Source organism: Artemia sp. Qi Xiang Cuo, chromosome 17 (genome assembly GCF_049724085.1).
Source record: "Artemia sp. Qi Xiang Cuo chromosome 17, ASM4972408v1, whole genome shotgun sequence".
Classification (NCBI taxonomy): domain Eukaryota; kingdom Metazoa; phylum Arthropoda; class Branchiopoda; order Anostraca; family Artemiidae; genus Artemia; species Artemia sp. Qi Xiang Cuo.
In genome coordinates, this window is record NC_142810.1 from 33,175,181 (window position 1) to 33,188,945 (window position 13,765).

Sequence of the window (13,765 nt, forward strand, 5' to 3'; positions counted from 1 at the left end):
TTACTAGATATCTGCGTATGGGAGAGGGGTAGAGGATTTCACCTTTTCTCAGATTGATACATAGCTGGCTCCCTTACAAATTGAAAAGTAATAGCATACAAATGTATTATCTTTTTAGTCACTGCTTTAAATTTATTTGTTAATTTCATATGTCGTATATTTGCTGAATTAATCATTGCAAAATAAATAACAAAGCAGTGAAGCTAAAACACAAAAATATGTCAAATATTTTGAACTAACATCCAGAATTCTTTTTCAGTGGAAAAGCAAGAAAAAGGAAAGAACAGCTGCATTGTAATTTACAGAGGAGCATGTAATCTTGCTTTTTGGCAATTCCAACTGTAGAACTTTGTGGAGATGTGAATGTTTGTTTTTATTTTCTACTGTTTTTCTGTTACTTAAAATATAATTTTTCCTTTTCTTGTTTCTCTGTTAAAAAATAAGTTCAAAATGTTTGGTATCAATTCATATTGCAGTTTTCACTGCCTTGTATGAAAAATTATTCACTCTTTGTCTCTTTGTACATGTTTTTGAATCGACAGCCGACATCGTCTAAGAAATGTTTCAATGGTAAATTGTTTTACCTCGCCATCTCTTGAAAGTACAAGCTTCTTCAAAACATAAAAACTACCCTCTATTTTTGAAGCCCAAATAAGGAATTCATAGAAAATTTTGTGCTATCCCCTTTCAAACAAATACTTACAAAATTATAACATATTGATAGATTTATAATTGAATATGTGAAAATATGTTATAAATAAAAAAAAAATAATAAGTTTTAAATACACATCGCAGCAATTGTATAAAATTCACTTAAAAAAACAGTGACCGTCTGATTTCAGCGGTTTTCTTTGGATCCTGATCCCCTTTCTCTTTTTTTTTCTTTGTTGAGGCAGGAGTTCTTGCAACCTCCTTATAAATTTCGTAGGGTTTAAAATGTGTTACCCTTGGTTCCAGTTTTTCTGCACCCAGCCCTTTACGGGACGTTTTCAAGGCTGTTTTTGTAGGAACCTTTTTCCCTTTACCCTCTGGGCCAAGTCCAACATTTGGATTCCATCCGGATTTTAACATTAACTGATACCCAATATTAGATTCTGGTAGCATATACGAAGGTACATCAGAAACTGGTCCTAAATTAAACAAATGAATCATGGAATTTTTGTGTGCTTTTAAACTTTGATCTTTCACTTCACACTCACACTTAGCACAGTAATGATTTTCTAAGATTATATCTTCACTTTTGTTTTGTTCAATAGAATGTTCACTCTCAAGGTTTTTAATCAAATGAGTCATCTCTTTTTCTCTTGCCAATTCCATGACTGACATTCCACTATGTTCTTGATGTTTTGGAGACGCTCCATATTGAAGCAGAATCTTGACTGCATTTTCTGCTTTAGCACAAATAGCACACATTAAAGGAGTCCACCCAAATTCATCTTTTGTGTCAACATAAAAACCTTGATTTAAAGCTCTCTCAATAGTGTCAACATCATCCCGCTCAGTAGCTTTAAAAAACTCATGCTTGCTGACACCATCGGATTTTGGATGCACTTTCCCAAGATAAATTATATCTTTGGTATCTTTTTCTGAAACAGAGGGTTCTGGCAGCTCTTTGTAGAGACTATCCGAAATTTGACAGGTCATATGATGTATTGGAGTCGCAACTGCTAAGTCACAAAAAATTTCACTGGATCCCTGGAGTTCTATACTTTTTACGAACTTTTTGTATAAATTTTGCTCCTGCATTGTCAAACCACCTGTAAAATATATGTGCTTTCAGCTCAGAATGAAAGAGAGCAAGAGAAAAAGAAGTAGGCTACAAACCAAATGACAGCATTAAGAAGAAGGCACCAATCTTAGATCCCGTCTTAAAGATAACAGAATGAGACATGTAAAGGCATGTTCAAACTGGGACAGGGGTGATGGGTGGTGATATAGGTGAATTTTTTTGGGATTGGCCTGAAAAAAACCCAGTGAGGTTTTAGGCCTAGTTTTTTTGCTAAAGAGGTTTGTCCAACCAATCTTGGAGGGATTCTTTCTTCCTGTGCCCACACATCTATAAAGACCCTATAAACGAATGTGGTACAAAACTAATAAACACATGGCTATCTTCTCTATGTTATACTTTTTTTTAATGGCAATATACTTACTGAGGGCATTTGTTTTGATTTATTGGGGAGACCAAGCAATATCTTTTTGTTAACTTTCATCTTCCTTAAACTGCTAAAGACATCAAAATAAAAACATTTCCCCCTCTGGTCCCATCTTAGGTCTATTAATATCTGAAAACCACAATTTTCTAAGATTCTTCATTTGTTATTTCGGAATTATGTGTGGTTCACAAACCCGATGTCGTTGAACTGTAAAAATAAACAAACAAAACTAATTAGCTAACTTTCAAATTGCTTTTTGTCTATTGAAATTCAAACATTGACAATCTACTGATCACCAAAGACAACTACACCTTCAAATAAAAGCTGAACCCTCTTAAACTGCTTAGTGCTATAAATTTTTAGCTTATTTTAAGGATTTTTCATCCATATTTCTTTTTTTTTTAATTTGGTGCCTGCTATTTTGAAAAACTACTATTTGTAGGAACCTGCTATTTGTAGGAGGTCTTTTTCATTAAAACTGAATTCCGATTTTCGCGATCCTTTGAAATATATGTGGCTGTGTAAGTTTCTATTTAACCAATTCAAAAATCGAATTTTAATTTGCCTATCCCTGGTACTTTAAAAAATTCATTCTTTTTGAAAATAAGTTTTACTTGTAAACTATTTTGATCTATTTCAAGGCAATAGTTACACACAAGTTTAATAAATTTAACACTGGCTTGTGAAGGGTTTTAAGAAAAACGACTTTGCATAAAGTTTTTTTTGTAGATTTTACTCCATGTTTATTTTTTTTTACTGTAACTTGGACCAACAATTTAAAATCACTGAGTTCTAAATAATAACAAGCTTTAGCCTCATAAAGCAGCGCTTGAAATAAAATGGAATCAGGGGCGCCAATTCACGAAGGATTGTTTTCCTTTTTTTTTGAATGAAAATACAAAAAAAAAAAAAAATACTTTCAAATCTAGGGAATTTCTATTTTTTTTCAATTTTTTTAAAAGAAATGAAAAGCGGTATTTTTTTACAATCTAGGAGGGGTACACCCCCTCCCCAGCTAGCACGCTTGCATAGCATAAGTTTTGAACAAGCAAAGACCAGTGTTTCAACCCATTTTATCTGACTAATTTTGTATATTAATGCAACTGAACTTGGAAAAATTTGAACAGTTTACTTATAAGTTAAAATAAAAAGTATCGAGAATGACCTTTCCCAGATGTTTTAGATACAGGCAAAAATAAATACACTGTAGTTGTAAATAATATTTCTAAATTTGGTAATCTTAATACTATTTTTTACTCTTAATAAATAGTAATATATCAGATGGCAAGACTAAATTTTGGCATTCGCAATCGTCAATAAAGTGCAACAATTCCTAGTCTAGTTCTCATTATCCATGTTGCTCCTGTACCATCTTCTTAACTACCTAGTATTAAATGAAGTATTATTGTCGTTATTTTGGAAATAGTAAAAAAGTTTTCCTTGCAACATAGAAAGACCTGTTCACTCTTTGCTTACAATTAATTTCAAAAACTTTTCCACAAAACAAGTTTTCAAAGAAAAGTGAAGAGCTCCATTAACCCAAATAATCTTCCAAGCATAAAACTACCACAAATCACCATCAATAAATAAATGAAACTAAAACAAACAGAATTTACAATAAATGACTGAGTCAAATTCAAAACGAGCAAAAATTAACATGAGCAGTGCTGACAAACTCAATGCCTTTTCAAGACCAGAACATAATTTGCACTTTACTGAAAAAAATGACTATGGATTGACAGTTTAATATACATATACAGGCATTTATTCCTTAATGTTTTAATAATTTTTCATTTATCAAAGCAAAAAAAGTGAAAACACTTAAAATATATTTTGTTTTCAGTTAAGTGCAAATTATGTTCTGGTCTTGAGAAGACATGGGGTTTGTCAGCCATACCCAAGTTAATTTTTGCTCTTTTTGAGTTTGACTCAGTCATTGATTGTAATTTCTGTTAGTTTTAAGTTTCATTTATTTATTGATAGTGGTTTGTTGTACTTTTATGGTTGGAAATTGGAAGATTATTTGACTTTATTTCTGTTCGTTTTTAGGTCAACTACAGCACCAAGTTGACCTAAAAATAAAACTTAATGTCATTTCCAAAAAATTCTATCTATGCTCTTCGACAACCTGGATAGACCTACACTCTTTTGATTCATTTAAATTGTAAGAGCTGAAGTAGTAATAGTAGAAGCCCTGACTGCTGAGGTTTCTTACTGGTAAACATATATATATTATTTTTTTTTTTTTTTTTTTTTTTTTTTTAAAGAAACCATAGTTTTTCTTGCTATTTGTATGTTGGACAAACTTTTGTTGGACCTGAGGCTTATTTTATTGGGGGGGGGGGGGGCGATCTTCGTAAATTTTTACCAAATCGCTATCTGTGTTATGCCGAATTTTCTGCAGAAATCAAGAATTTTGCTAAATTTCAGCTTATTTTGTAAAATTTCTGCCGAAATTTTCACCGTCGGTGAAAATTTTTACCGAATGCCAAAAACGTTGGGAATGCCAAATGGCATACATACAAGACATATTCAAAGCATTTTTGTATGATTGGCCTCTGCAATTACAAATGTCCAAATTAAATTTCTTAAATATTCACAGGGCTGTATAGACAATTTTTTCAGCTTTATGTCCAACATTTGATGTTTAATGTACAGGAAAAAATTTTAATTTGAGCCCTGTTCCTGCTTCCAAAATAGGGCCATTTTTTCTTCTTTTTTTTGAAACACAGATTTGAAAAAAATTAGATAAGTATTTCCCATGGGCTTTAAAGTTAAATGTAGACAGCATCAATAGAAGCTTAACAAAGCTTAAAAATGTGTCACATCAGTTTGCAATCTATGGCACCAGTTCATGGAAATTAGGGGGAGGGGAAATGATAAAATGAAATACTTTCTTAGGCAATAAGGAAGATTCTGCTCAGCTACTGCTCAGCTCTGCTCAGATCCAGAGAGTGGTTTAGGACAAAGTGGTTTATGTTAAAAAGGGCTAGTGCCCTTTTAAAAGTCGAAAGTGATTGGAGGGCAACTAACCCCCCTCTCACGCCCACTATTTCCCCAAACACATCCAATCAAAATTTTGAGATAGCCATTTTGTTCAACGTAGGTGAAAGTTCTGGAAATTAGGTCTTTGAGGATGATCACCCCCCCCCCCCCCAAAGAATGATGTTGGCACAATGTATTATTTATTTATTTTTTCTTTCTTTTATACCAGGGCACTTCGTACCAAAAACTTTATTGTAAAAACTTCAACAAGGGCTCGTTTGATTGGAAACTGGAAGTGCTTGCGCCCTTTTTAATAGCTGAAAGTGATAGGAAGGCAACTAACACCCCTTCCACGCCCACCCTTTCCCCAAACACAACCAATCAAAATTTTGAGATAAAAATTTTGTTCAAACTAGTTGAAAGTTCTGGAAATTAGGTCATTAAGGATGACAAAGGGCTAGTGCCCTTTTTAACAGTTGAAAGTGATTGGAGGGCAACTAACCCCCCTCTCACGCCCACCATTTCCCCAACGCATCCAATAAAAGTTTTGAAAAAGACATTTTGTTCAACGAAGTGGAAAGTTCTGGAAATGGATTTTTAAGGATGTCAACCCCTCCCACCCACAGCCCCCAGGGCAAGGCTTGTAAGTTATGCCCTGGGGGTATATAATGCTTTCATGGAAAGCGTCGTCGTAAAAAACTCAAAAAGGGCTCATTCGATTGGAAATTGGAAGGGCTGGTGCCCTTTTTAATAGTTGAAAGTGATTGGAGGGCGACTAACCCCCCTCTCTTGCCCACCATTTCCCCAAACACATGCAATCAAAATTTTGAGATATCTAGTTTGTTCAACGTAGTTGAAAGTTCTGGAAATTAGGTCTTTGAGGATGATAACCTTCTCACAGCCCTCAAAGCAATGGTTGTAAGTTATACCCTGGGGGCATATAAAGTTTTTACAGAAAGCGTTGTCGTAGAAACTTCAAAAGGGCTCATTTGATTGAAAATTGAAAGGGATAGTGCCCTTTTTAATAGTCGAAAGTGATTGGAGAGGAACTAACCCCTCTCTTACGCCCACCCTTTCCCCAAACACATCCAATCAAAATTTTGAGATAGCCATTTTGTTCAATGTAGCTGGAAGTTCTGGAAATTATGTCTTTGAGGATAACAAACCCCCACATCCCTCAGGGCAAGGTTATGCCCAGGGGGCATATAAGGTTTTTATAGATACCGTTGTCATAGAAACTTCTAAAAGGGCTCATTCAATTGGAAATTGAAAGGGCTAGTGCGCTTTTTAATAGTCGAAAGTGATTCAAAGCAACTAACACCCCTCTCACGCCCACCATTTCCCCAAACACATCCAATCAAAATTTTGAGATAGACATTTTGTTCAACATAGTTGAAAGTTCTGGAAATTAGGCCTTGAACCCACCCACAGCCCTAAGGGTAAAGGTTATAAGTTATGCCCTGGGTGCATATAAGGTTTTACAAAAATTGGTTTCGTAAAAACTTCAAAGAGGGCTCATTCGATTGGAAATTGAAAGGGCAAGCGCCCTTTGTGATAGTCGAACGTGATTGGAGGGCAAATAACCACCCTCTCAGGTCTACCACTTCCCCAAACGCATCCAATCAAAATTTTGATAGCCATTTTTTTCAACGTAGTTGAAAGTTCTGGAAATTATGTCTTTGAGGATGACAACCCCCCACAAAGCCCTCAGAACAAGGGTTGTAAGTTATGGCCTGGGGGCATATAAGTTTTTTCTTATCGAAAGTATTCTTGCAGAAACTTCAAAAAGGGCTCATTCGTTTGGAATTAAAAGAGCTAGTGCCCTGTTTAATAGTCAAAAGTGATTGGAAGGCAAATAACCCTGCTCTCAAGCCCACCATTTCCCCAAACACATACAATCATAATTTTGAGATGGCCATTTTGCTCAACGTAGTTTTAAGTTCTGGAAATTAGGTCTTTGAGGATGACAACCCCCCCCCCCATAACCCTCAGGGCAAGGGTTGTAAGTTATGCGCTGGGGGCATATAAGGTTTTCAAAAAGTGCTCATTCGATTGGAAATTGAAAGGGCTAGTGCCCTTTTTAAAAGTCGAAAGTGGTTGGAGGGCAACTAACCCCCCTCTCAAGCCCACTATTTCCCCAAACACATCAAATCAATATTTTGAGATAGCAATTTTGTTCAACGTAATTAATATAAGGTTTTTATAGAAAGGATTGTTGTAGAAACTTCAAAAAGGGCTCATTAAATTGGAAATTGAAAGGGCTACTACACTTTTTAATAGTAGAAACTGATGAGGGCAACTAACCCCTCTCTCACGCCCACCATTTCCCCAAACACATCCAATCAAATTTTGAGATAGCCATTTTTTTTCAACATAGTTGAAAGTTCTGGAAATTAGGTCTTTGAGGATGACAACCCCCCCTCCCCCTCCCCGCCCTCCGGGTAAGGGCTGTAAGCTATGCCCTTCGGGCATAGAGGGTTTTTTTTTTTATAGAAAGCACTGTTGCAGAAACTTCAAAAGGGGCTCATTTGATTGGAAATTGAAAGGGCTAGTGCCTTTTTGATAGTCAAAAGTGATTGAGGGGCAACTAACCCCCCTCTCACGCCCCCCCATTTCCCCAAACACATTAAATCAAAATTTTGGGATAGCCATTTTGTTCAACGTAGTTTAAAGTTCTGGAAATTAGGTCTTTGAGGATGACAATCCCCCCACAGCCCTCAGGGCAAGGGTTGTAAATTATGCCAGTTTAACTGGCAATTTCAATTTCAAATCAAATGAGAGGGGCGATAGTCACTATCCTGTCACTTTCAACTATTAAAAAAGGCAATAGCCCTTTCAATTTCCAATTGAGTGAGCCCTTTTGAAGTTTCTACGACAACGCTTTCAATAAAAACTTGATATGCCCCCTGGGCATAACTTACAACCCTTGCACTGAGGACTCTGGGGGGGGTATAACCCTAAAAGACCTAACTTTCAGAACTTTAATCTACGGTGAAGAAAATGGATACCTCAAAATTTTGATTGAATGTGTTTGGAGAATTAATGGGCGTGAGAGCGGCGTTAGTTACCCTACAATCACTTTCAACTATTAAAAAAAGAAACTAGCCCTTTCAATTTCCAATTGAATTATCCCTTTTGAACTTTCTACGACAACGTTTTCAATAAAGACTTTATATGCCCCCAGGGCATAACTTACAACCCTTGCCCTGAGGTCTCTGGGGGGAGGGGTTGTCATCCTCAAAGATCTAATGTCCTAAATTTTCAACGTTGAATAAAATGGCTATCTAAAAATTTTGATTGGATGTGTTTGGGGAAAAGGTGGGCGTGAGAGGGGGGTTAGTGGCCCTCAAATCACTTTCGACTATTAAAAAGGGTACCAGCCCTTTGAATTTTAAATCGAATGAGCCCTTTTTCAAGTTTCTACGACAAAGATTTCAATAAAAACCTTATATGCCCCCAGGGCATAACTTATAACCCTTGCCCTGAAGACTGTGGGGCAAGTGTCCTGCTCAAAGGTATAATTTTTGAACTTTGAACGTCGTGGGACAAATTTTTATTGGATGTGTTTGGGGGAATGGTGGGCGTGGAAGGGGTGTTAGTTGCCTGCCAACCACTTTCGACTATTAAAAAGGGCACTAGCCATTTCAATTTCCAATAAAATGAGCCCTTTTTAAAGTTTCCACGACAACAAGTCCTATAAAAACCTTATATGCCCCCAGGGCATAACTTACAACCCTTGCCCGAGGGTTGTCGGGGAGTGTCCTCCTCAAAAACATATTTTCATCTGGAAATCAAACTACACTGAACAAAATGGCTATCTCAAAATTTTGATTGGATGTGTTTGGGGGATTGATGGGCGGGGGGGGGGGGCTATTTGCCCTACAATCACTTTTGACTATGAAAAAGGACACCAGCCCTTTGAATTTCCAATCAATTGAGCCTTTTTTGAAGTTTCTACGACAACGCCTTCTATAAAAACCTTATATGCCCCCAGGGCATAACTTACAACCCTTGCCATGAGGGTTGTGGGGGAGTGTCCTCCTCAAAAACATTTTCTATCTGGAAATCAGCTCCACTGCACAAAATGGCTATCTAAAAATTTTGATTGGATGTTGATGATGGGCGTGGCGGGGGGGGGGGCTAGTTTCCCTCCAATCGCTTTCAACTATTAAAAAGAGCACTAGCCCTTTGAATTTCCAATCGAATAAGCCTTTTTTGAAGTTTCTACGACAACGCCTTCTATAAGAACCTTATATGCCCCCAGGGCATAACTTACAACCCTTTCCCTGAGGGTTGTGGGAGAGTGACCTCTTCAAAAACATCTTTTCCATCTGGAAATCAACTACGCTGAAGAAAATTGCTATCTAAAAATTTTGATTGGAGGTGTTTCAGGAAATGGTGAGCGTGGAAGGGGTGTTAGTTGCCTTCCAATCACTTTCGACTATTAAAAAGGGCATAAGCCACTCTAATTTTCAATTGAATGAGCCCTTTTCGAAGTTTCTACGACAACTTCTTCGATACGAAGTGCTCTGCTCTAAAGGAAAAAAATAATAAATGATACATTGTGCCAACATCGTTCTTATATGCCCTCAGGGCATAACTTAAAACCCTTGCCCCGAGGGTTGTGGGGGAGTGTCTTCCTCAAAAACATATTTTCTATCTGGAAATCAACGACGCTGAAAAAATGGCTATATCAAAATTTTGATTGGATGTGTTTGGGGGAATGATGGGCGTGTGTGGGGGGGGGCTAGTTGCCCTCCAATCACTTTCGACTATTAAAAAGGGCACTAGCCACTCCATTCGAATGAGCCCTTTTCGAAGTTTCTACGACAACTCCTTCAATACGAAGTGCCCGGGTATGGAGGAAAAAAAAACATTGTGCCCACATCGTTCTTTACTTAGGCAGCGCTGTCGCGCTACCTATGATATAATTTGAGGTACTGATCCCTTAAATCCCTGGTTAACTGCTTCTAAAATGTGCAGATCAATAATTGTATGTTGATTAGTACCTATGTTTAAATTTGCAATTTCAATTTTGAATAAAATTTGAATATGCTTAAAAACTGGCAATGAACAGTAATTCTGGTGAAAAGTTCTTGTTAATACTACTACTAAAGAATTTTGGTTGGATGAAAAGGAGCATTATTGTTTGTATGGATGGACATTTTGTGACAATTTTGCTCTTCTACATAACTGAAGCCATCACAACCTCTACAGTAGGATTTTCTTATTGATAAATATATTTATTTATTTATTTATTTATTAGTACCAAAATGCGGTAAGCTTTAACAAGCTTGTCACACTAAACAATTATAAAAAAATCTATGACAATGTTGACATAACATAAACATACACACTGAAAACATAATATCTAAAACATACAGTAGCATATCAAACTAACTGAAACATATCTAATAATAATTTAAACATACCGAAAAGTAAGCATACAAAATAACTGAAAAACGTACTGGTCACAAATCAGCAAATACAAAAATAAAAATATTTTCAAAACGGATTGTAGTAAGACCTAGTATAGAAATCTGTAGAGGCTAAACTACTTTTGAAAGACTGGATCATGGTACCTGCAACTATTACCGATGGAAGTGAATTCCAAGTCTTCCACACTCGGCTAGACAAAGAGTTTTGGCCTAATCTTTTCTGTGAACATGGTGGGTAAATTTCATGTTGGTGTTGACGGGTACTACCGTATTCTGTAAAAGTGAAAAGGTGAGTTGGATTGGTATTATCAATGTTCCTAACAACGCGGAATGTATTTATTACGTCATCTCTATCACAATGGAACTGAAGACTAGGCAACTGGAGTCTCTGCATTGTCTGGTGGTAAGGTAGATGTCTAAGGAAGGTATGAGTTTGGTGGCCCTACGTTGCACTCTCTCAGCCCTCTCTCTATCTCTCTTATTTAGGGATCACCATACTGATGAGCAATACTCAAGTATTGGACGTATATTGGATACATAAAGTGAAATCAATGAATGAAGATTAAACTTAGAAAATGTACACTTTAAACGTAGTAATTGGTAATTTGCCTTATGGATGATATCCGATACATGTTTATCAAACTTGAGACTTGAATCAAAGCAAACCCCAAGGTCTCGAATATATTCCACATTTGAAATTGATTTACCATCAACAAAATAATGGTAATGTTGAGGGAGTCTACGCAAATAGTGCACAACATTGCACTTGGTTTCATTAATGAACATAGAGTTTGCAGTACACCACTGTCCCAGGGCAACCAAATCCTCTTGAAGTAAAGAAATCTCATGTTCACTCATGACTGACCTGTAAACTTTCACATCATCTGCAAACATTTTTAAGGTCAAATTCCTAACAACGCCTGGCAAATCATTGATAAAAAGGCAGAAAAATACTGGCCCAAGACAACTGCCTTGAGGAACTCCACTTATGACAGACATAGGTGATGACAGAGCATCACTTACCGCAACCTTGGGTTCTATTTGTAAGATAAAGCGTTATCCATGCTTTAGTTCATGGGCCAATGCCATATAGTTGACATTTGTTTATCAGAAGTGGGATGGAAATTTTGTCAAATGCTTTGGAAAAGTCAATATAAATACAATCAAACAAAATACTATTATCCACCATCAATTGAAAATCATGAATAGCCTCAAGAAGTTGCGTGTTACAAGATCGTCGTTTACGGAATCCATGCTGAGCAGAATACCATAAATTATTTTCCTCAAAATGTGCCTGGATTCTGCTCACCACAATTTTCTCCATTATACGGGAAAAGATTGATGTATTTGAAATTGGTCTGTAATTATTGAAATGGGACTTTGAGAACCATTCTTATACAAGGGCCTAATGATTGCTCTTTTCCAAGCTGAAGGACATTGACCAGACGAGAGACAAAGATTAAAGAGATATGTGAGTGGGCCAGCAAGCACTGATGCAAGTTCACGTAACGTCATATTTGAAAATCCATCAATATCTGGCGCCTTTCCAGGATCAAGATTTCGGAGTGTTTGATGTGTATGTGTTTTGGTGTGTGTTTGTGTAAAAACTGAAGCAAATAACTTACTGAAAAGTTGTGTTTTTGCATAATTGTCATCTATATGTGAAAGAGTTTCAGGATCTTTAAAGGAAGTGGATGATGGGAATTGTGAAACTTGATTCCTTCTTACATACTTCCAAAATCATTTTAGGCAGCTTTGGACTGATGCCATAACATTTGACTCCACCTCTTGACGATTTAAACGAAGCAATTCTTCTTCTTCTTCTATTTTACAGCAGGCGGGCTTTTCAGTATAACTATTTAGCCCTTTTCCTTTTGCTTCACTCTGTGGGCTACAGAGCTACTGGCTTGATTGCCTCATATTTATTAGATATATTCAGATATCTTTCAGCAGATCTTTCGACTCTAGGAGTTCAAATATAAGATGATAGATGTCGATTTCTATGCTCTGTGTGCAGGTATAGTTGGCTAGGCTCTTGGCTGATATTGGGATTTTGTGGTGTTTGAAGCATTTTAACAGTTTACAAAGCAAGGTATGTTATGCAGACGTCAGCATATTACATTCAAATAGGCAATGTTCAATTGTTTCATTATTCATATTACAATGCCTGCAAAAAGGGCACAGGGGAAATGAACCACTTGCATTAGAAAGCTTATACGAGAATGCAAAGAAATTTAGTCTATTTGTTCCAGAACGAATTCTATGATAAATTTTAGAAAGATACTTATTGGGAATGGGGGAAAGGATAGGATTAGTCTTATTAAAATTAATATCTGATAGCCTCCTTTGGTAAATATCTCTAATTGGGATTGGTCTCCCACTTGGCTGGTAAATATTTATAGCATTTTTTGCTATTTCATCAACCTGATGATTACCACTTATGCCAGAGTGGCTAGGAATGTACTGAAAGTAAGTTTTTATGCCGCTTGAAGCAAGATTATCAATAATACTGAGACAATGATAAGTGTCAATGTCCAACTTATATTGAGGAGCTGAGGCCAGCAACTCAAGGCTTGATAAAGAGTCGGAATAGATGATAATATTATTTGAATTTTCAATCAAAGGTTGGTTTTGCTTAAGGTGTTCTAATGCCATGATTATGGCATTTAACTCAGCAGACATTATAGATAAATTATTAAATAATCTCTCTCCCATTGCAATTTTCTGGTGAGGAAGGAAAACACCCCTTGCAACCTTCTCATCCATTTTTGACCCATCAACAAATATTTGGAAGTGATTTTTATAAGTAATTGTATTAAGTTCTGCAAATTTTTTCTGGACAAAAGCAATGGGGGTTAAATCTTTATTCCATTTTGAAAATTCAGTATTTATTATGGGAAATGACCAATTCGATGGAGGGGATTGGGGGAAAGTAGGTGCAATAGACTTTTCCGGTACAGGGAACTTCTTTTGAATATTGGCATACTCATCTGCAATACCTCTATACATGGCTGGATTTCTTAACCAATTATGTAATGTGTGTGATATATTTGATTCAATTTTTGTAAGATGTTTTATCAAGAGAAAGCTACGTCTCTCCCTGATTGTTGTTAATCCACTCTCCATAAGCAGAAACTTGGTGCTTGTGGGTTTCCTAAGACCAAATATGAGACGTATTATATCATTTTG

The 13,765-nt window shown here is 36.4% G+C and overlaps 2 protein-coding genes across 11 annotated transcripts in view; one reads left to right on the forward strand and one right to left on the reverse strand.

Moving 5' to 3' along the window:
• LOC148942120 (decapping and exoribonuclease protein-like) overlaps positions 1-420 on the forward strand; it is a 62,765-nt gene extending 62,345 nt beyond the window's left edge. Inside the window, exon 5 of the mRNA XM_089102919.1 lies at positions 260-420. Within this exon, the coding sequence (XP_088959045.1) occupies positions 260-298 (39 nt within the window). The 3' untranslated portion in view covers positions 299-420. The remainder of the gene's footprint in view (positions 1-259) is intronic.
• A 339-nt stretch (positions 421-759) lies between these two features.
• Positions 760-13,765, reverse strand: part of LOC148942121 (G patch domain and ankyrin repeat-containing protein 1 homolog) — a 41,651-nt gene continuing 28,645 nt past the window's right edge. For 7 of the 10 annotated variants that reach the window (XM_089102971.1, XM_089102972.1, XM_089102973.1 and 4 more), the window contains one exon: positions 761-1,757. In XM_089102971.1, coding sequence (XP_088959097.1) covers positions 814-1,746 — 933 coding nt within the window. In that variant the 5' untranslated portion in view covers positions 1,747-1,757 and the 3' untranslated portion in view covers positions 761-813. Of the gene's footprint in view, positions 1,758-13,765 lie in introns of all 10 variants that reach the window. The other 3 variants (XM_089102978.1, XM_089102980.1, XM_089102979.1) reach the window with 1 other exon arrangement.